The sequence below is a fragment of the Phoenix dactylifera genome, chromosome 1, assembly GCF_009389715.1.
Source record: "Phoenix dactylifera cultivar Barhee BC4 chromosome 1, palm_55x_up_171113_PBpolish2nd_filt_p, whole genome shotgun sequence".
Lineage (NCBI taxonomy): Eukaryota > Viridiplantae > Streptophyta > Magnoliopsida > Arecales > Arecaceae > Phoenix > Phoenix dactylifera.
Window position 1 is genome coordinate 3,942,079 of NC_052392.1, and position 22,535 is coordinate 3,964,613.

The window sequence follows — 22,535 nt, forward strand, 5'->3', positions numbered from 1 at the left end:
TATGAATCAATTCAATGGTAAAAGTTTTTTTAAATTTGTTTAAATGCATTGTAGACTGGGACGAGTTAGGTCAGGTCGAGTATGATTAAGTTGTTCAGTTTTGTTTAGGTAGAGCAAACCTAAGAAATAATCTAAATGGTTATACTCTGGGTTACCTAGATTGAAGGAAGCCTATTGTTTCGTTGGAATTCAAGTTGGATTTGAGTTGACTCGGACCTTCAAAATTTGGAAATTGAAGACATGATGTTAATATTTTATTATATGAAATTATAACCTAAGGTAACTGTTGGAGAAAAAAGAATCGCCCCGAAGCACGTGAGCACATCGCCAGCACGTGGTTGAAGGCACCCGACCTGGGGTAGTAGGAGAAAGATGCTGAATATTATCAATAAAGTTATTGCTATTACAAGTACTATCATTGTTACTTGTTACGGCTACCATTATTATTATTGTTAAAGCCTAGTACCTTACCTCTTATAGTTTGCTTATGATCGAGCAAGTCACTCCACACATAATTTGACCACCTTTCCCCCATTCCAACATGTACAATTTTTTTGAGTAGGGTATCAAAAATTGATAAGAAAATCTTAGAACAGTATGGCAGAGGTGGGTTCTATATCTAGTCCAATGGGAAGGAAAGGGACCTTGGCATACAATCCTCATATCCATGACACACACAAATACACACAGAGAGAGAAACAGAGAGAGTCCAGAAAACTATTCTAATGTTCGGCTTGGTAGTGTTCTATCCACATCCTGCAATGCAAGATCTCTTTATGGCAGTTTGTTCAACATTGGTTTTCTTTTGAAAGTAGATACCGAGGGAGAGTTTGCACCATCCAAGGAGTGGTTATTGGTTAGACTAGGTTCACTACTGAGCTTGTGGACCAATCCAACTATACAACAATACAAAAAATGGCAGACAAAAAGAAAAAGAGCGTGATACATGCACATTTGTGCGTGTTGCTTCACGGTTGGATGGATCCACCAACTCAGCAGTGAACCTGGTCCGACTAAAATTTATACCCTTCCAAGCCTCAACATGTGAAAAGGCCATCCGTTGGCTGAAGTTGCACTGCTACTTGATAGACCTCACGGACCACCACTTGAAGCTGACCGAAATCTTCAAATGCTAAGTTTTTCTGCCATTGAAGTCTATGCCAAGGATAGAAAAGCACTTGTTCGCCCATTGAGAATAGGTTTTCGGTAGAGTATGGTTCCGATCACCATTATCCCACATGAAGGACCAAATGCCACTACTTCTATCCTAGATGTTGTATATTGTAAAGATAGGGGAACAAGAGATGCATAAGTTGTCAATTTGAAGATCATTCGAAATATCAATAATATACATGATGGAAAGGAAACATGAAATAACCTCCCTAACTGAGGGAACAAAGAAGCATATTTCTGACCCACCCCAGATTTTGTAGTAGTGAGAGTCTTGTGCATTAAGACGTGCCTTACCCGAAGGAAAGAAGCTTGGTCTACTTGGAGTATAAGCATTACAACCAGTGGTTCTAATTTGATCAGGTTTGTTTTTCACCATATTTGAGATATGTAACTAGACTTGTGGGTCGATTTTCGATATACCTAATCATGGTTGAGCACTACAATATTTTTATCACACTCAAGCCGAATGCAAGGTGCTTATCCACCTGATGCTATCATATGTGAGACAAAGATATGCTAGTTATTCTAATAAATAAGCTGATGTTTTTTTTTTTTATTGTTTGCTTGAATTTTTTCATGTGTCAACTAATAATTTAAAAGACTTATGTACAATATTAACGTCTTATAGGGAGTTGCCTGCATAAAGATAGTTGAGATCGGAATTCCAATTAATTTTACATATACGGCCCTCCCGTTCCCTACTCGGCTCTGAAACGAGGGGAGAGGGTATAGGGTTTTAGGGTTAGAGTTCGATTTACGGTTAGGGTTGAGTTCTCCCTCGCATCCCAATGGCGCCGGAGAGAGGCCACCCCGCTCCGACCTCCTCCTCCGCCCCACCCCCTCCTCCTCGAATCCTAAACGTTCAGAAATTCGCGGAATCGCGGGGCCCCGAGCTCGAAGCCCTCCACGCGATCGTCTCCAATCGGCTGGGCGATGACTTCCGGATACGAAGGAGCAAGAGGCGGCGCACCACCGGGCACAAGGTTACCAGGAACCGGCGCGTGAAGCGGCGGAAGGTTGGGGACGGAGACGGGGACGGCGGCGTGCCGGAGGGCACGAGTGCGGAGGATGATCGGAAGAAGAAGGTGTCCCGGAGGACTCGCCGGAGATTTGAGTTCCAGAAGAATCCGGCTTCGGGGTTTTGTACGTCAGGGGACGGGACGAGGAGGCTCAGGACTCACTTATGGCACGCGAAGCGGTTCGCCATGGTCAAGCAGTGGGGTTTTTATCTCCCTCTAGGACTTCATGGAAGGTAAAAATCTTCTTTTGTTTCTATGGTTTTGCTTCCTCATCACGGATAGGGAAGTAGAGAATTTGGAAGTTCTTGAAGCAAAGGTTGTATCTTTGTGGGTTTTTTTCAAGAAAATATGCGGGGGAGAGAAGGTCGACCTACGGATTTTGGTTTTAGGTGAATATATCATCGGTGGTCTTACAATGTGGTTGGATATTTAGATATTAAGGATGTTTGATGTTTTTGTGCTTGGATGATGATCTAAAGGGTTGATAAACTGGCATCAAGGGAAAATGGAAATTTTATTTCACGGGATTGATTGGTTGAGGTCTTTTAAATAAGTTCCAGAAAAGAAAGTGGTCTGAAGAATTGTTCATTAAATCTTTTTCCTGTTGCAGTTCAACTTTCTACTTGTTCTTTATCTCTAGCACATATGACTTTTCTCATAAATAACGAAATATTGGGTACTGTCTATAAATACCATTATTGCTCTGCTGGAAAATAATTAAATCAAGCAATGCCTGGCTGTATTGTCAGAACTTGCTATAAGATGACATAAGATGACATAAAATCTTCCTGATAGATGCGCTAAAGAACCAAATATGTTCCATGGAAATCTCCCTTTTTAATATATGCTTTGGTTTCATGTTTTAAAGGCAACCGGTTAAGACAAATTTCTTAGTGAAGCTCATGGGCTAAAAGTTTTGGAGTAGAAGGTTATGGCTTGCACAACTATAGCAGTTTGCCGAAAAGACTATAATAGAATACTAGGAGAACTTTTGTGGCTGGTGACTAGAAAGGAATTTCAAATTAGTATTTTTACAATGTTTAAAGTATGTATTTATGCAGTAGGAGATGTATGTGCACAGACTTCCTGTGGATTGATTAGGGTGTGTCCAGTGATAATAGGCCTCTGCTATTGATCATCTTCAAGCATCTGCTGTTCTACTATATGCACCAAAAATTTGATATCCATAGGACCCGTAGATGCATGTTCTTTGCAAGCGATATAAGTGGAAATATGGTAACGGAAGGTAATGGTTTATTGAAACAAAGTATGCATGTGCCAACTCAAAAGGAACATTTTTTTTTTTTTTTTTGGGGGGGGGGGGGGGAAAGGGGTGTCAAGGTTGTTCTCTGTACGTAGAAATAAGGTTTCGCAAACAAAATCACATTCTCTACCTTGGTTCTGTTTTTTACAAGAGGATGGAGTATAGGTGAATGCCTGTAATGGGGATCAGGGAAGGTGGAAGAACTAGAGGTACAGACTGTCAAATGTCATTGGGATTTGATATATACTATATAAACCAGTTAGAAGAACTGCATTATTTGTATCACTGTCAAGTTTAGGACCTATGATCACTCTAATAGAGGGAAGAAATATTTATAGTACAACTGGAAATGGCTGAATATATAACTAGAGGAGTGCTAGGAATTCATGGTGGTGCCAGTGGAGGGTAAAGTGAGGAAGAAATGTCTGAGATAGTTTCAAGGTGTTCAAAATAAGTCTGAGACCAACATGGTTTCCATGGTCAGAAATGAGGAGAAAGGACCCACGAAGATTTGGATGAAGGTGGTTATACCTGGTTTGAAGTAGTTTTCTATTTCAGACATCTTTGCATTTTGGATGGGTGTCAGCGGCAAAGTATGTTGGGTTTCAATTGATGTGATTTTTTTTTTCCGTGCTAACACAGCTAAAGAAATGTCATGTTATGTTATCCAGATACTTACATACATATATACATCCATATATATGTCAGACAATTTTATTGGTTATTACTTTGTTTACTTCTTGGTGATATACAGAGTTTTAGGAGTTGAGCATAGTTGCTTGATAAACATTATCATGTTTACTTTGTAACATTTTGATTTTAACGTTACGCAGAGGAAGAGGTTCGAGGGCCATTTTGAAGTGGTTAAAATATGGGGCACTAATACATGATGCATCCTACAGCCTTCCAATCCAACTAGAGGGGCCAGAGGCAGGCACTTCCTTTTTTTTTTTTTTTGCCAACATAATTTGTTAGGTTCACAACCTCTTGTTATAACTTTTATTCAAATTCAGGATCTTATAATGATGATCTGTTTTATAAACTAAGATATAATTCATTTGACATTGTGTCTTGTGTCAACTGAATATTACAAGGAAACACTGCCATAATCCCATGGGTTATAACTTATTTTTGTGTTTCAGGATTCAATACTGGCTATTTTGAGAATGGTTTTACTGCCATCACCTTCAGGACCCACTGATATTTCAGAAAAACATTCACAGATGGTAATTCATGGAGTATGCTATGCATATGCTATGGTAGGTTGTTAGATCATGGAGAATAGTTGTCTCTCTCTATGTTAAGAGGGTAATATTGATACATCTGTAACTTTTCCTCTCTGTTCAGCTTTATCATGTTGGAAATCCTCTTTCCCATTTTATTGCTCCGGTGATTTATATGTGGCGACCATTCTTAAGTGATGATCGTAATAGTGTTCAACAAGATGATGTTTCAAATGGCTGTTGCAACTCTGGTAAAAATGGAAGCAGTACATCACCCAGACAGTTATGGATATGGTTACATGCCGCAGCTTTTAATGAAGGATTCAATGCACTGAGATTTGCATGTCAAAAGCAGGTAGTACCAAGTTCCTCCTTTTTGTGCTACAAGATACAGTTATATCTTTTATATAATCAATATCGTTGCAGTATATCTTTGCTGGTTACTTGTCACTCTGTTCTTGCTTGATGTCTACTTTTTTTTTATTTGGCAAGAAAGACAATGTAAATCTATCTAGTGGAAAACATTATCATAAGGGAAGAATAATCTGATACATTTAACTCAAATGATACTGTATGGAGGAGATATATTCCCTGTTGTATCTTTTAGTTGTATTAATTTTGATCTACATAGTACCACAGAGAGGTTTAACCTTATTCCATGTCATCAGTTTCATGTTGATGACTGCGACCCAGAAGTATGTATGTCCTTTCTCTTTCTTGCAGTTGCACTTCAGAATTAAGGTCTGTTGTTTTTCTGGAATAAGTTGGAGGAGGACACAAGGACAGAGTAGTTCCTTTTTGATATGTGTGCATGCCTTTATTATATCTTTGCGCGCTATTTGTATGAAAAATAAGTTCCATGCCTATTCATTCAGCCTTTTCATTTTCTGTTCTTCTAGTGCAATCTTTAATTAACTTATCTGGTGGGAATTCCTGTCATTTTCTCCAAAGAAAAACTTAATTTCTTTTATACTTCATTAGAAATATGCTATAAGAAAAAGATGTTTCAAGATGCTAGTTGATTCACAAATTTCTATCATTTTCATTTTTAATTTTTATTTTTTTTTAAACTTAACTGTAAATTTTTGGTTTTGTTCTTTTCCTTTGTCTCATACAGCTTACCATGGGTAAAATATATATAATTGCTTCTGTTTATTCCCTCACTTTAGATGAGTCCATAATTCTTTTTCCTTCTTTTCTCAATATGTTGTTATGCTTTAATTAATTCGGAATGACTTGGGAAATCTTTTCCTTGTTTAATGTTTTTTCTTTCTTATCTGCTTTTACATTATTATTTTTAGCATTGAAGAAACGAAGAGAATGCAGCACCTAGCTGTTTCCCCTTAGTTTTTAGGTTTTTTTTTGTTTTCATATTTATATTTGCAGTATTTTTTTATACTAAATAATTTCTCAGCTCATTCAATTTTTCTGTTTTTTATTTTCTTTATATTTTTGACTCTTTTCTCTAAATATGTCTAATAATGGAGTCAAGGACAAGGGTTAAAAGTTGGGTACTGGCCCTGAACCTGTTTGCTATTGGGATGGTATGGTACTGAGTCAGAGTAGTACGATCAAGACATACAAAATAGCTAATAACAACAAGTAGAAAAGACAAATGAAAATTGCTACCCATTTTGCCCCTACCATCCCAGCAAGTCTTGAGTGTGAGGATGCAACCGGGAGCCCTAGTTCAAGAAAACTAGTATTCCTTAAGTGCCCTGGGCCTCGGTTTCCTCACTTTAGATGGGTAATATATATAATTGCTTCTGTTTATTCCTCAATATGTTGTTATGCTTTAATTAATTCGGAATGACTTGGGAAATCTTTTCCTTGTTTAATGTTTTTTTCTTTCTTATCTGCTTTTACATTATAATTTTTTAGCATTGAAAAAATGAAGAGAATGCAGCACCTAGCCGTTTCCCTTAGTTTTTAGGTTTTATTTTGTTTTCATATTTTTATTTGCAATATTTTTTTATACTAAATAATTTCTCAGCTCATTCAACTTTTCTGTTTTTTATTTTCTTTATATTTGTGACTCTTTTCTCTAAATATGTCTAATAATGGAGTCAAGGACAAGGGTTAAAAGTTGGGTACTGGGCCCCGAACCTGTTTGCTGTTGGGATGGTATGGTATCGAGTCAGAGTAGTACGATGTACGATCAAGACATACAAAATAGCCAATAACAACAAGTAGAGAAGAAAAAAATGAAAATCTGCTACCCATTTTGTCCCTACTGTCCCAGCAAGTCTTGAGTGTGAGGATGCGACCGGGAGCCCGAGCCCTAGTTCAAGAAAAAACTAGTATTTCTCAAGTGCCCCGGGCTTCGGTTTCCTGTTGGAACAGTGCCATCCCATTCCAACAGGACTTAAATCCTTGGTCAAGGAGTTGTTATCATATTTTTACTTTTAGGGAAAGTGGTGAATACCACTTTATCTTCTTTTCTTCCCTACTAATTATGTATATTTAGCGCTTTTATTTTTTCTCTCTTGTTTTTTTATATAGTATTTTCTTGAAAGATACAAAAGAACAATCTTCCTTAACCCTCTTCTTATAGTTTACCACTTTATGTACCTTTTTTTGGGATTAATTTATGTTGTCAAAGTTTTTATATCAAGAAGATTTTTCTTAATCTGTTTTTTTAGCTTCTATCGAACATAACAAGGTGAAAATGCGGTTCCCCTGTTGTTTACATTTTTCTTCTAATATCTACTTTTTCTCTCTTCCTATAATTTTTTATGAAGACAAATAAAAAACAGAATCTTGATGCTATTTTTTATTCTATTTCTTCTTTTTGATTGTTTTTGATTATTTGCTCTATCTTTTAATTTTTAGAAATCTTTTGTTAGCTTTTTATTATGTTTAGCAAATTTCTTTTGGTTTTAGTGTTAAATGTTTCTAGCAATGGAAGAAGGAACAGTATTTGTTTTATTTTATTGCATCATGTTGCCTTGCCATTGATTCTTTTTCTTAGTTAATATTTAGTGTTATATGTTTTATTGTTTTCTTCTAATTTATTTTTTAAATAGAATTGTTTATTTATTTTTATCTCATTACCTGTATTTGGCGATATCCATGGTTCGATTCTTCCACTTTTCTGTTTTTAGTTACGAAATTCTAAAGGAGGACCAAAGGATATATGGTAGCCAAGTAACTACCAAATATTTAAGAATTAGTTCCGAACTAAAGGTATACAGCAAGCACCATTAGATTGGTTTCCTTTGATTCCCCTCTCTCTTATTATTTTTAAGATAAAACTTGAATTTCCAATTGACATGTGGAAGGAAAGTGTTTTGGAGGTTTTGTTACAGAAATGACAATCAACCTACCATTAAATTTTGCTGGTAAAATTTTATTTAAATTTGTACAATTGAAACCTACATTTTTTATTTAGTCTTTACACCTATTCTGATTTTCATCGATAAGAAGCTAACATATTGAATTTTCTTTCTAGGTATTTTTCTTTCATCAGGAATTTGACATGCCCTTTTCCTAGTGGAGATAAACAAACAAGTTCTTTGGTAGCTTAAATCTAGAGTCAAATAAGAAGATAGAGGTTTCCATTTTTGTGGGCCTTTATAAAGTAGCTTACCTGACTGGACCAAAGTGGGCTTCTATACTCATGAACATGAAATCAATTTGAAGGTTGTAAAGTGGAGGCTAGCTTCTCATAGGTTAGCAAACAATAGAAACCATGGAGATCCTAGACTTTGAGGGGAAAAAAGAAGAGCTAACAAAATGTTTGCTTCTAAAAATTGTGAACATGTGCTATCATTATAAATAATGTTAAAGAATTGATGTAAGAGATTAGACAAGAGAGGGTATCTGATTCTTTTATTGCATGCTATGTGGTTAGTGGCTCTAGTAACAAATAACTGCAATTCCTTTAAGGGGTCTAACAATTTTTTTTTTCCATATAGAATGGCGGAAGTAAGCTCCTGATATTATTGCTGCTAAAGATGACCTATGAGCATGCAAATTGAAATTATAATATGCAGTGTTGACATGTCACACTTTTCTTGCAAGTATTTGTGCTCTGTGAGTTTCATAACCTCATGTCATAATCTTTATTTTAAGCATATATGCTACGTAGAAAGAACTGGATTGGCTTGCACCTGGAAAAGTAGCCATTTAAGTTTGCGAATGAGGAATGATTGCCGGAAATGAACATTGTTTCATGTTGGAACATCCTTGTGCAGAACCTTATCAGCAGGAGTAAGAGCATGCAAGAGAGAGAGAGAGATTATGACAGATCAAAAGGTAAATAACCAAGTGAGAATTATTACCTATCCTCGTTTTTCTTCGAGATGGTAGAGAAGCCAGATCCTCTTTTCCTCTATTCACCTAGTAGAGTATGGAGGCTAAGTGGCTAATCCACTTTATTTTCTCCTTGGAAGGGGATGAGTGTCTGAACTCATCCGTAGTAGGGAGTGTATGGCTCTCTTCCCTCTTGTTGCTCCGTGAAAGAGAGTAGAGGCTATCCTCTCTCACTCTTCGTAAAAGAAGAGGCCAACCGCCACTGCCACCACCACCAAATAAAGATAGATGGACAAAGAGAGAAAGGAGCAAACCATATGACTTTTCACCATTTTTATCTCTTACCTTTTCGTCACTCTATCTTCTCTTTTCTATCCATTTAAAAAGGATATCATGTGGCCACTCTTACGTGCAGAGACAAGAAATGTGAAATTGCAGCTTTCTCAGTTTGCATATTCTTCCAATATCTTATTTTCATTGTCCAAATTTCTTCATTTCCCCCCATGTCCTGCATGTTTTCATATATTGAAATCCTCTCTCTTCAGTACATAATCTCTCCACCTTTTCGTTTGCATAACCTAGGGCTGCAAATGGTCAGAGCTGCTTATGAGCAGCTCAAAATTGGCTTGACAACAACTTGTTTGGGCTCGGCTTAGTCAGAAAATGATCTTAGCTCAAACTGTTTTAAGGGTTCGGCTCATTCTCAATTCGATAAGAGCTTTGCTTAGAACTTATATAACAAGAGGCTGAACAACTTAAGCTTGGGTTGAGCTTGAGAAACCTTTGCATATTGAACTGAGCTTGAGCAGCCTGATACTTGGCTTGGCTTGGCTCATTTTCACCCCTAATATAGACATAATTCTTCCTGGGTTGGTTACTTATTTCTCCATCTATATAATCCCTCCTTGTCTTTGTAATCCTCTCACCTCAAAACCTAGGGGCCATTGCTTGGTGCAGTGATACCAAGTGCAATGACGCAAGTTTGAGTCTTGAAAGGGTGCAGATTTGAGTCTTTGGGCTACAACTGTGTAAAAAGTGCCATATGTGAGGTCTATCTCTAGTCCGCCCCTATTAGGACCCTGGACTGCTGAGATCACAACAAGGTAAACCCATCAATTCTTCCATCTTTATAAGGTATTCATGATAAAGAAGATGATGGACTTTTCTCTCCGTTTGCGATAAGGAAAGCTGAGATGGATCATTATTTCATGGACAAGGATGGACTTAGTACAGAAAGATTGCATGGTCATTAAAACCAAAGAAACTATTCATCATAAGTCATGCACAAGTGACAGATCTTTAAACTCATAGCATCACCAATAACACAAAGGAATGGGTTTAGATTTCGTGCAAAAGTTGTAGCTTTGGATTCATCTTATGCAAAAGCATGGGCTTAGCCCTTCCTGAATCCTAGCGCAGAAGTTGCATCCATGAATTGATCCCATTTGAAAGAATGGGGTTACCATTTCCATCAATCGAGGTGCAATCTTGCTCCCATCTTCAATGCAAAAGTATGGACTTGGCTTTCAGTTCAGCCAATTGAAAATGACACGGTGTTTTACTCATCTCTATATATATGATCATGCAACCACTCTTCTAAAAAATATGCTTAGCAATTTCATGATCAATTTGAGGTTGTTATTTTTCCTAATTTGTCCACGTTGTACCAACAATCCTAAATGATGTGTTCATGGTGAATCAACTCCAAATAGTAGGATCTTTCAGGCATTGGTGACTAGTAACTTCCAATAAAACTTTTAAGCCTTGGGATCATATGGTTTCAGAGTACAAGTTATGCTGCTGTTCACATATGAGTAAGTATTCTATTTATGTCTTATGTACATTGTGCAACTTCATCAGAGAACTGTTTGCAAGTTTGGCATATTAACATGGTTAAAGTAGCACCTTGTTAGAACTCAGGTGCAAATGGAGAAGCAATGCATGATATCCTTTTTTTTCATGTATTAACATTCCTAGATTTTATGAATATTGCAGCTAGATTTTATGACTATTGCAGCACTTCTCTTCATATTTTTTCAGATGCACGAATCTGGTAAATGTGTTAGTTGTTTTACTCTTGAGGGACACATAGCAAGGTTGGAAATTATGGGTTCTAAAGCAATACAAGTTCTTCAGAAGACATTGCATCCTCTAACAGAGTGAGTTATTAAATCTGTTGTCAAAGCCATTGTAGTCTGAATGGTTTGTTTGTCTATTCTCATGAATCAAGATATGTTATAACATTGACAGGTCATGCAGTACTTCTGATCATTCTGAACTAACACATCCATATTTGATTGCTAGCACCAACTCTCAGCTTCAGAAAGCCTGTGTCCTTAATCGTGCGGAGCACCTTCCATCCCATGCAATTCTATCTCTGACAGTTGATGATCCCCGGGATTTACCATCTAAGGGAGCCGAGCCTGCGTCTGAAGCTCATAATAGACTGGAGAGTAATTTGCAGGAAGAAGATATTAGAAATTCTAGTCTTTTGGTCTCTGGAGAATCAGCCAAGAATGAAGATAAATTGTTGTCACTGTGGTCAGAACCTGAAACCAGTGGCATTTTTCTTTCTGACAGTAGAAGTTTATGGGATTCCAGTGATAAGATGAGTCCTCCAATTCCAGAAAATGTTCTTTGCACAGAGAAGCATCATAGACGTTTGAAATTCTTTCACTTTGATCCTACCAATTATGGAATGCCAGCTACCGAAGCAAAAGATGATTTTAGTCAATCTTGCCCTGTTTTGCTTCTAAAACATGCTAAGCAGGGGTAGGATGTTCTATCATTACCATCCTTGCTGTTGTATGAACTATGAACTTAGCGACAGTTTTTTTTCGAAAAAATACCTTCTAATTTTTCCTGTTCAAATTTGCAAAGTCATTAGTTCCTTGTTGGAATAAGTAATTTGAATTAAGATACACAATGAATATCTATATTTCATTTAACAAAATCATATAATTTACACCTCCTGTTGAAAAGTCCATGCCTTTGCTAGTCTATGCCATCTAGTGTATGGAGTATGGTGCTGGATTTTGTTATTTCTGTAGTTTAGTTCTCTTCCTAAGTAGAGATTTTTGAATCTCCTGCAGATGGTCTATCATTCTACCTTTGAGTTGGATAAAGCCTTTCTGGATGTCTCTCATCCTACACGGGGCTCATGTGATAGGTTTAAGAGAAAGGCGGTGGATTGCATGCAATGTAAGTCAATGCTGCAATTCTGTGGACATTTGTTTTGTCTTACATTCTTGCTTCATAAAATAAATTTTGTAAACACTGGAAACATCTCAAACAAAAAAAAATACCGAAAACTTAACACAGTGAGGGATTTCTAAAATTTCGAAACATTCTTTTTATTAGCTTAGAAACTTCTTAAATCAACACCTCTTCCCTTTCTTTGGCATATTCATCAAATAAAACATGTATGCAAGTTCTTTGCTTAGTTCCTATCTTCTTATATACACAGTCTTTTTTTTGTTTTATTTTTGTTTTTATTTTTTGAGTTCATTATGATCTCTGATATGTTTATAAATTGAGCAGACATTTGACTTTTCAATATGATCATCATTTTCTATTTCTCTTTAATTGACCCATGATAAAACTTCTTTTTTCAGAGCGGCTTACCATCCTTCCCATTTGATTTTCCTGATTGCAAAGCTTACATGTCATTCATGGCCAATGAAGCCAGTTCATTTGATAGAGCAGCTGAACTCCGTCCTCTTGCAGTTAGACCTGTAAAAGTCCCCGTACCACCTCCTTGGGATTGTATAATGTCTACTGTTGGAAAAGGACCCTTTATATTAAAAGGTTTTCAAACACAGGATGTTCAAGGCTCTGGTGGAGTAGCCCCTGAATGTTCTTTGGTAAATTTAGCCTCCCAAAATGTTGGAACATTAGACCAAGCTACTGCATCCTTCCAAGGCTTTATACCAAGAACACCCAAAATTTTGAAGGAGTATTTAGAAAAGATCTGTGATGGGAAGTTCCTTTTATTTCCTAGCATGGCAATGATGGAAAAGGACTTCTCTGACCCGAACCCATTCAATTGGGTCACTAGAAGTGATCACCAAATGTCTGCTGACAAAGAACTGTGCCTTGTAAGAATTTTGCTTCATGCATATAAGGAAGGTGTTTTTGAAGAAGGTGCGGTTGTTTGCGCGCCCATTCTGACTGACCTGTCACAATGGACATCCAGGTTCGTAACCACTCAAGCTTCTTTCTCATTTTTTGATTTCCCAGGAAATTGTAATAAAATAAGAGAAATCCTGGAAGTATCTGTAGTGATACGCAAAGCTCTTGGAACATGTGAATCTTGTTGGAGTTTAATCAATGGCAACCAATTATCTACAGATATAAGTTTGTTGTCGATCACTCTCCAAAGTAGTCTTTTGGAGCCTTGCTACTACAATTATTAGCTAGTGTAGGGTTAAATTTCAATTTGTTACTGATATAGTGGGAATTTCATTCATTGGAAGCCTGACAAGTTGAAGAAAAGGAGCATGCTGCAATTAAGTTTATGGTTTTGTGGAGCCTATGTTTCCAGTGCATATCGAATATTAACAGAACTAGATTATTGACACCTCATAGAAATTTTCTAAAACCTTTGTTTCTATTGATTTTTCAGTGCAAACTCCCATGAAATTCATTCATAGGTGATTAATTTTTTCTATTGCCTCTTTCAAGAACTGCTGTTTTTCATATTAATTAGCTGTCTAGTTTGAAAAGATGGAAGGGCAGGTTCATAACTGCTCTTTTTAGTTCTAATGAAAAGTGGAAGACTGAATTTGGTTGATCTCCAGTCAAATGTATTGTAAACGAAGATAAACTACTGAGATTGGTGTATAAGTACTGATAGTACATTTAGATCCTTTTCTCCCTCTTTGCAGTGACACTTGGTCTTGGGCCAGACTAATTTGGATTATCTTGCAATGCAGGTCAGAGGAACAGGAACAACTAACAGTAACCCAGTCTTTCGTAAGATCATGTTTCACACAGCAGGATTCTGGGAAGTGGAAGCTGCAGGTGCCTGAAGATCCTTCTGCCCTTCATTCATTTAGGTGGCCGATCGGTTTCGTAACATCTGGGTTTGTTTATGGAAGGTATCAAGCCCTTCTTCCTTGTTGCTTGTTTTTGGGAATTCTTTGCGGTTCTTCTCTATTTGCATATTTTGTGCCCCACTTACGCACCCATATTTTATTTTCTGCAACAGTAGCAAGCCGGTGGCAGTAGCTTTCTGTGAAGCAAAGCTTCTTGCTATGTTGAGAGTACAACAATGGAATCAAACACAGGAAACAAGACCAGAAATCTTTGTTTGGGTCCGCAATATGAGATCTACTGCTTACCGACGTGCCCTGGCCACAATTGTTCTGGAGCAACAGAAGGAAGATCTGGAGTTTTTGTGAGCAAGCACACAAAGTCAGCTCAAATTTGTGAAGAATGGACGGAGATAACATATTTTGGAGTGCTATAACTTCACAATTTGCAACTTGATTTGAGTTGATGCTGTTTCAAATGCGTGGAATTGATCTGAGTTCAAGAAGTTTTTGATATTGTGGATTAGTATTACTACCTGCATTGGCGCAGCTGCGAAACGGGATGCGCAGGTGGCACTTCCGTAAGATGCCATGTTGGAGATCAGGTGGACTTAGTTTGCTCTTATCATCCCCATTAGTGGCGCCAGGGTGGTCGAGGTGCTACAAGGCGGGGATTGAGAAAAGCTCCGGCGCTGTGCAACCATGGCCACCACCAGCGCTGGAGGTAGTGGTTGGATGCTGGAGAGGACCAATTTATGGAATTATTCTGTCCATTGTTCCTTCTTGACCAGATCCACAAATGCTGAGATGCAATATGGAGATACAAAATCCCTGTGATTTAATTTTGTTGGCCATTATTCTCCGATTTAATAAAAAATCATTTTTAATCTCTGGAGTTTCACTGTCACTACATCTCTCCATGACTCCATCTGAGCAAGAACTATATAATTTTTTTTTTGTTTACTTCATAGCTATAATATGTGTGCTATATGTCATGGTGAAATTCAAACGTGTAACGCCAAGCTAAATGCAATTTCTTTGTTTTTACTCTTCAATTATATTTGTTGGTTTCCTAGGAAATTAAAAATATTTACAAAAAAAGATTATAAATCAGTGGTGGGACCTGATGAGCACAACCCTTCATACAATTTTTTGTGCATTGCAAGTGTTAAACTTCTTGTAATATTAATTATAACAAAGAAAGACATTTGAAGGGAAGCAATCAAAGCTTCTTGCATCACACCTCAACACTTTGAATTAACTTGGGAGTAAAATTATAGAGTTTTGAGTGGTCTTAGAAATTTATAATAGACCAAAAAGGTAAAATGGTTCTTGCAACATCATTCTAGCCGTTAAATAGGTGGTTGGTCTTCAAGAGTCTAAATTAATATAGTCGGCGATGTAGTGGCCGACTTCAAAAATATTTCAACGGGAATCACTTGGAGGTCCCCAAGTTACATTTTAATTGTAATTGGCTCCCAGGTTGCGGGTCTCGTACAAAGATATTGTTCATTTCAAGGGAGTCGAGAGAAAAGAGAATCCGCTTCTCCCGCCAAAAGCCCCATCCCTTAGCAATCCCAAAACCCCAGGAACCAGTGATCTAGGGTTCCGAGTCCTTGGCCTCCTTACGCTTCGAGATGTCGTCCTCTCTTCCCTCCCCGCTTGGCGATGCCGCCATCGCCGAGGAGGATGACGACGCCTTCGCAGGACTCATCGAGTACGCCAGGTCCATGCTCTCCTCCGAGGACGACGACTCCGACGCCGGCGGCGGTGAAGGAGACCTGCCGGCTCCGCCCTGGAGCTGGGTCGTCTCCCGAATCCTCAAGACCTGCGTCGCCTACCCCAGCGGTGTTACCTCCGCGATCCTCCTTTCCGATCTCTTCCAGGTTGATCCCTCCCCCCCCCTCTTTCTCTCTCCCCTTCATTCTTGATTCACCTCATTCGGATTTCCCCTGGTCCGATTATCCTGTTTTTAGCCTAGATTTTTGTAGAAATTTAGCCTGGAAAAGGAAATAGAATTATTTTTCTTATCTCCTCACCTGGATTCCACCAGGGTTTGCGCTCGTTTAGCCCTTTTCTATTTGTGTATGTCGAGAAGTTTAGCTAGAGGAAGGAACGGAAAAGGGTTTACTTTGGGTGCCATGGTTGATGGATAAGTTCTTGCAGGCTTGGAGCGATCAGCATAGGTATGCGACCTCAAAGAAGAAGCTGGACTGCATGATTCCGCTGAAAAAGAGGCAGAGGAGAACGAGGCTCCCTAACACTGTCACTATAGATTCGGTTTGTGAGAAGAATTTTCTTTCTCCGAGTAGTGTTCTTGAAGCAGTTGTAGTCGATGCCTTCGTTCTTCCAGGTGCTGCAGAATTATTTCTTTTCTTCATTCTTCCTGGGAAGAATGTTTTTGATCCCGATTTTATTTTTTCACTGCCCCTTTGGGGTTCCTAAACTCAAGGCATCATCTCTCATTTCCTCCCTCAAGGCATCTTTGTTTCGGAAGTAGCCTGATGCACAAGAATATATCTTGCCAATTTTTAGGCATTTTTGGCTTAGTGGGTCCATTGGTGTTTTAAGATTCTTGGCTCCAAGTGGCATTTTTGTTAGAGTTTTAATTTGAAAAAAATATTATTTTTTTTTTAAAAAAAACAATCTTATCCCCTAATTATTTGTTGTTTCAAATGTTTTAAACTCTTTCATTTTTTTTCTCCCACATTGGATGTGTGAAAGCAAGTTTTCTTGCTTACATGGAAATCCTTTCTTAGGAAGCCCAAGGCGAGCTTTAAGGGAAGTGGGCTGGTGACCACGTGGATGCACGCCCGGCCATGCCATGCCTAGTACCGTGTACCTTTTTGCTGGTGATCGTTCTTGTTAGAGGAGGATCGGGTTGAGCTAGGTTGTACCTTGGGAATGAGATTGCCACAGACCTGCAAATAGGGGACGAGTCACGTTCTTAGGGCAGTGTTAATCATACGTCTCGATCCAGACAAGATCTCGATCTAGATAGGATCTTTTCAATCTTCCAGTTTTCTTTTAGTAGATGTTTTCTTTTATAATAATATTCTAAAATTATAAAAACAGAAACATAGCAATTTCTATGCCATATTCTACCAGCAATTTTTGTCTGATTGGTAATCTTATCATTTTCCTTTTCTCCTAGATAGGGGAACTAGGTCCAAATAGGGCCAATCCTAATATAATCAGAATATCAGTCTTCTGATTGAAGAAATAGTACCCAAACATATTTACACAATAATTGTTTTGAACATGGACTATGGAATCCATAAGTACTGTGTTATTCTGTGTTTGCCGCTGTTATACTTGTTTTCACATCTTTATTCAGGTACGGACATATACATGCTTAGCTTGGGAGACATGTGGAGCTCATGTATCATTGATTTATATCTGCACCGCAGGTATGACAAACTACAATACGGCACTAGGAAGTATATTTTGTATATGCAGTGAACTGTATCCAATTTATGAACAACAATTGTGACTTTCCATGCACAGAGGCTGCATGCTACACAGGATATATCATAGTGAATTCTTTAGAGACTCCATATTTTGCACTGTTAAATCTTGATGGCATCAACCTTTTTTTCCCGCTTCCCAAGTTCATCTAACTTGAATTTTAAGATTCAATTCACCTGCTGTGGTCTGTAACACTTGGGATGACTTAGGTTAGTTCAATATTAAGACTTATGACATGAGCAGTAGTAACAAAAGAGGATAGCTTGACAATATTAAAGATATTTTGAGTGGTTTTGTTTATTTTAACACAGTGCTTTTCATGGAAATATTTTCCCACATTTATGCAATGACCCAATATGAAAAAAGATCTTGTCTATAACAAATAGGAAAGGCTAATTCGTGGCTTGAGGTGCACGAAGGAGTTGGAGTAATATTCGTGAAGCTTGTAAGCCACCTTTTGTTCATGAAGGTAGTTTGGTTAGATTAATTTCTGATTCATTGTATAGTATCCTGTTGGATGTTTGATCTGAAGCACATTACTGCTTAATCCATTTTGGTTAAGATTTCAATGGATGATCAAAGAGTGAGAGTTGAAGCCAATTTGACTTGCTTGATTTTGCCCTGTTTCTTTAATGTGTAACCTCCTATATTGTCATTTAGCAATTGATTTAGTTTTTATCCACTTTTCTGTGCATGCATGTGGCTCTGCATTGAATATGCTGGGTTTCCAAGACCTAGAACTTGCAATATCTTCATGGTCATATGTTTGAGCAATCATTAAAATTTTGCCTTGGCAATTGCTATGACTCTTCATATGAGATTGTGTCACGTGATAATTAAAGCTGATTCAGACAAAGAAAGGAAAAATGTTGTTTTTTTTTGTTATTGCTGCAAGTGGGACACTTCAAGTATCTTTATGGAATGCGAGGAACTTAGGTCAAAACTAGGGAAACTCTGATCGATATAAATGAGTGGAAAGTTACTTTGAAGAATCTCCATCAAGATGCTTTACTTCAGGACAACATTTTTGTCACTGGCTCCCTGAATAGCTATTTTGCTTCTGTTATAAGTAGTTTTGCCTGTCATCGAAGTCGGAAGATGATCTACTTGCATCATAGAAACATTCTTCATCATTGGTTGACCCTTTTCTGTTCAATCTTCTTCCAGAATTACCAAACTGTTCCTTACTAATCATTGCATTATGCTATGCTCCAACAGCTGTCACTAGCCTTGACTGTGACTAAGGGTTTATATTAGACAATTTCTATCACTAACTTCTAGTTGAAAGTTTTAAGTTGTTTAGCCTGTAAGTCACATAATGCTACTGTAATACATCAGATGGAAATTGTCATGTCAGATTCTATCATTTGGTGGACCCGCATATTGGAATTCTGAAGAAAGGGCGTGAAGTCTTACTCACAGGATGTTGTCTTCGTACTGCCATGGAAGGATCTGGTAAACCTCGTCTTTTACCAACAGAACATCTGGTGATATTATTGGATGAGGTATGCATGATATCACATTATAATATCCACTAATTTTTCATTTGGTTGGTTACATTTTCTTTGATATGTATAGATAATTTTTACAACTTCAAAAATTGGTTGTGCTAATTGCAGTTTTCAAAGCAGGCCAAGTCCACTTTGCTCTTTTCTTGCCTAATTGCTGGTTTATAATCTTATTTGGACAGTATCCTAATCACATAGTCGACATTTGAAAATGCAACAAAAACAACAACAACAAAATTCTATACTTAAAAATGCAAGAAATAATTCTAAATTATATTAAAATGAAAAGATTTTATGGTATTAACTATTAACTATTTGCATAATATATACATATATCGTGTGAATTGTAGAAAGGAAGAGCGTGGACGCAATTTTTGTTGAATAGATACAGAACCTACAATTCTTTCTGTTTCTTCAGTTATAGCTTTTTCTTGCTTTTATTTTTAACAGACGTTGTCTTTCTCCTTTCTTTATATTTCTTTCTTTCTCTGCTCCTAATTATCCATTCAGTCTTGCATGATGCTCCATATGGTTTATAGAGTAATCTTCCATACTACTTTTAAATCAGCACTGTACCATGCCAATGAAGTTCAACCAGGCAGTTTGGTTCGATCTTCTCGAAGGACTGTTATTGAATGTTTAAGTGTAAGGACTGTTATTGAATGTTTAATTGTTGGAGATTTTCACAACCACATTTTTACCATAATTTGAAACTGGATTTTGAGTTTGTCTTCTGTGTTTAGTAGTTAGAGCTTGCTTATACACCAAATCCATGCATTCATTTTGAAACTTACAAAATTTCAATTTTCATGCTTTTTGCAAAAGGAATTTAGATAATGCAGTAATTTCTTGATTTTTCTTACAACAATTTGTTTCCTGGAATTATAAATTTCATGATTATGCTATGATCCTGCTTCATCAAAAAGATGTAGGAAACTCTTATTTTAGTAATTTTAAATCAAAACATAAAATAAGTGTTTTATTTTTCTTTAATTTTACCAGCTCTCTTTCTTAGATTTTAATGTATAGTTGACTTATTATTTGATACATGTTATATTTTAGGATCAAGATGAAGATGCAATGTTGCTGGGTGCACAGTTTTGCTCAGATTCTTTCTCGTCGATATCACTTGATGCCGTCAGAGAGGGTGCTTCATATTCGTTTTATGCAAGGCAAGATCATTGTAGACACAAACACTTTTCATTTTCAGAAAATAGTATTGTCACATAGGCTGCCTTCAACCTGTAAGAAACCAAGATATAAGAGGGAACCAAGATATTGCCTGTTTTGTGTAAGCATCTTATGTCGTGAGAAGATTTAAAATAAATACCAAGGTGTGACGCCAAATCAATGATGCTAATGATGGAGGAATAGATGCATGAGTCCATGATGGTTCCTCCTTAAGGAAATCCTATGGATAATAATATTGTATGCTTTGAGGGCTTCTAAATGTCTATCCTACTGACAATCAGTGTCCTTGACAATATTTCAATGTATTCATGTTGTGAATTAGCAAAAGCTTTTTAGTCATGGCTGTGACCATCGCTATGTAGTTATTGTCATAGCTCTAGTTTTCTGGTAGTGCACTTTCTGTTTCTCCTAAAAGTTATCTGCTGCATTGCATAATATCTTGTTCATGTCAGGATTAGGTCTCGAATGTTAGTAATAAGAGAATCAAGAATACTTATCTAGACAATTGCTAGGGTCTGCAAGAAAACAGATGATAATCACATTGGTATTTTGTGTTATTGCAATTGGGCAATATTACCAAGGTTTCAGTTTTTACAAAATCAAGGCACTGCATCAAACCAAGAGGAGTGAATGTAACCTTTCCAAAATCCTCTACCTAGAGTTCATAGCATAAATGGACAGCTGAGGTGCTGAACAGCTAGTCAGCATCTATTTGAGAATAAATACTTCAAGATTTCCCAAAAGAAGTAACAAAGCAAGTGTTGTTTATGCAAGTAAGGAAACATATCATGCCCATGGCCTTCCATATCAAAACGTGCTATTGTCATCTATTGCACAAAGGGCATTTGTGCATTTTGTCAAGTTTTTCACCCTGACAAGCACACCAATAATTACTGTCAGATAGATAGATGAAGGACCCCTTGTTCCTGATGTATATCTTTACTTTATTTTGCACTTATAGAAAACAAGATTACATGGACAGTTAATTTAAATATGACCTTAATTATTGAAACAATCATTCGCTATTTCTCAACAAAACATAACCTGAAACCATTGATCTCTATCTCTCAACAAAACATAGCCTATACAACATCACGTCATGACGACACCCTCGACCAAACATTTTAGAGACAATATTGTAGAAGACTAGAATAGTCTAGAATCCTGTAGAAGTGAAGGATTAAACGAGTCTTAGTGGTGGGTCCATGAAACAGGCTCTTTCTCAAGGATAGATCGTGATGAACAAAGAAACAAAAGTCATTAGGAAATGGGTGGACAGATGTCGTAGAGGAGCGAAGGATCTACTACAATCTATTGTAATAATAGGTAATGTTCATCCGGCCAACTACATAGCAACATAGCTAAGATTTGATCAATTGGGACAAATACTTGGAAATCTGAAGAAGGCTGATTGAAAAAGGAGGCTATAAAAAAAATCTCACTTAGGGTTCATTTAATAAGGAATGAAGGGAATTAGAACAGCGTACTAGGAAATCCTAAGAGATGGACATAATCATCAAGAAAAATCTTAACGGGGCCCTTTGAACTCATCTGGTTGAACTGTTAAATTAGCTCTAAAATGCACATTTAGATTGGGATGCAATATGGGTAATCTAAATGGCCCCTGACAAATTTGGGTCTGGAGCTGGACCTGATTTATCCCAGTAGTTTGTGTATATCAGACAAACTCTGGTCTTATCCAATAGGAGTCTTTCAGATGAGCTAGACACACAAGCATCATCCAGAGTCCTCATGAAAAGCCAAATAATGGATCCAACACCCTGTTACTTAAAGAAAAAGAAGTTTACTTAAAGAAACAGAAGTTTAAAGTTGCAAGCCTGCATATATTCACTATGTTCTGAACAGACAAAACATTTATCTTGGTGACTTGATGTAGGTGTGCCCACCAGTGTAGAGAGTAGAGACCATGCTTTAGTAAAAAGCTTGAGTATTATATACAACAAAAGTACATTTTAAGGGAAGAAAACTACAATGTACATGATGGTGGATAAAGTTTTGAAATTCTACTAAATGCTTATCGAGTGATGGAGCTAGGATGGGGATACTGACATCGCTATTCCCATTAGATTGCCCTGAGGTCTTTGGATTGTTTCTGTATCGTAGCATGCATGCCACATCTATTCCATTTTGCTATATAATGGTAACTTTTCAATATTTCTATTAATCTGTTAATAGTATTAGTACTTCTAATCCTTCAGCAAAGACCATCTCTAGTAATATACTGTACATTCTGACATCATTTTTTTCTTTCCAGGATTGAATCAATTGGATCTTTGGAAATTTCTGCACATATACTGAGAAAACAGATTACTCTTGTTGATAATGATGGCATTCACATAAAGTTTCTTTTATGGGGTGAGCAGGTTCGCCTTGCCAATCTT

At 37.2% G+C, this 22,535-nt stretch overlaps 2 protein-coding genes across 3 annotated transcripts in view; both read left to right on the forward strand.

Annotated features, from left to right (window-relative positions):
• The first annotated feature begins 1,871 nt into the window (after window positions 1-1,871).
• On the forward strand, window positions 1,872-15,021 carry LOC103721013 (ribonucleases P/MRP protein subunit POP1). 2 transcript variants are annotated; one of them, XM_026809988.2, is made up of 10 exons: window positions 1,872-2,425; window positions 4,290-4,386; window positions 4,599-4,715; window positions 4,804-5,034; window positions 10,974-11,092; window positions 11,184-11,705; window positions 12,026-12,134; window positions 12,548-13,128; window positions 13,868-14,032; window positions 14,143-15,021. In XM_026809988.2, the coding sequence occupies exons 1-10, from the start codon at window positions 1,962-1,964 to the stop codon at window positions 14,333-14,335; spliced, it is 2,598 nt and encodes an 865-aa protein (XP_026665789.2). In that variant the 5' UTR covers window positions 1,872-1,961; the 3' UTR covers window positions 14,336-15,021. The 2 variants fall into 2 exon arrangements, with proteins under 2 accessions (XP_026665789.2, XP_008809253.2); XM_008811031.4 differs by having other exon boundaries at window positions 11,238-11,705.
• A 477-nt stretch (window positions 15,022-15,498) lies between these two features.
• LOC103721024 overlaps window positions 15,499-22,535 on the forward strand; it is a 19,585-nt gene continuing 12,548 nt past the window's right edge. Inside the window, exons 1-6 of the mRNA XM_008811051.3 lie at window positions 15,499-15,852; window positions 16,133-16,319; window positions 17,304-17,376; window positions 18,792-18,939; window positions 20,005-20,114; window positions 22,409-22,535. The exon at window positions 22,409-22,535 is cut by the window's right edge and continues 5 nt beyond it. Coding sequence (XP_008809273.1) covers window positions 15,604-15,852; window positions 16,133-16,319; window positions 17,304-17,376; window positions 18,792-18,939; window positions 20,005-20,114; window positions 22,409-22,535 — 894 coding nt within the window. The 5' untranslated portion in view covers window positions 15,499-15,603. The remainder of the gene's footprint in view (window positions 15,853-16,132; window positions 16,320-17,303; window positions 17,377-18,791; window positions 18,940-20,004; window positions 20,115-22,408) is intronic.

Bases quoted from the DNA above. Each gene is read 5' to 3' on its own strand.
- LOC103721013 (XM_026809988.2), top strand. From the start codon at position 1,962: ATGGCGCCGGAGAGAGGCCACCCCGCTCCGACCTCCTCCTCCGCCCCA. The intron at 11,093-11,183 runs GTGAGTTATTAA...TAACATTGACAG, and splicing joins ACATTGCATCCTCTAACAGA to GTCATGCAGTACTTCTGATC. The intron at 14,033-14,142 runs GTATCAAGCCCT...TTTCTGCAACAG, and splicing joins TCTGGGTTTGTTTATGGAAG to TAGCAAGCCGGTGGCAGTAG.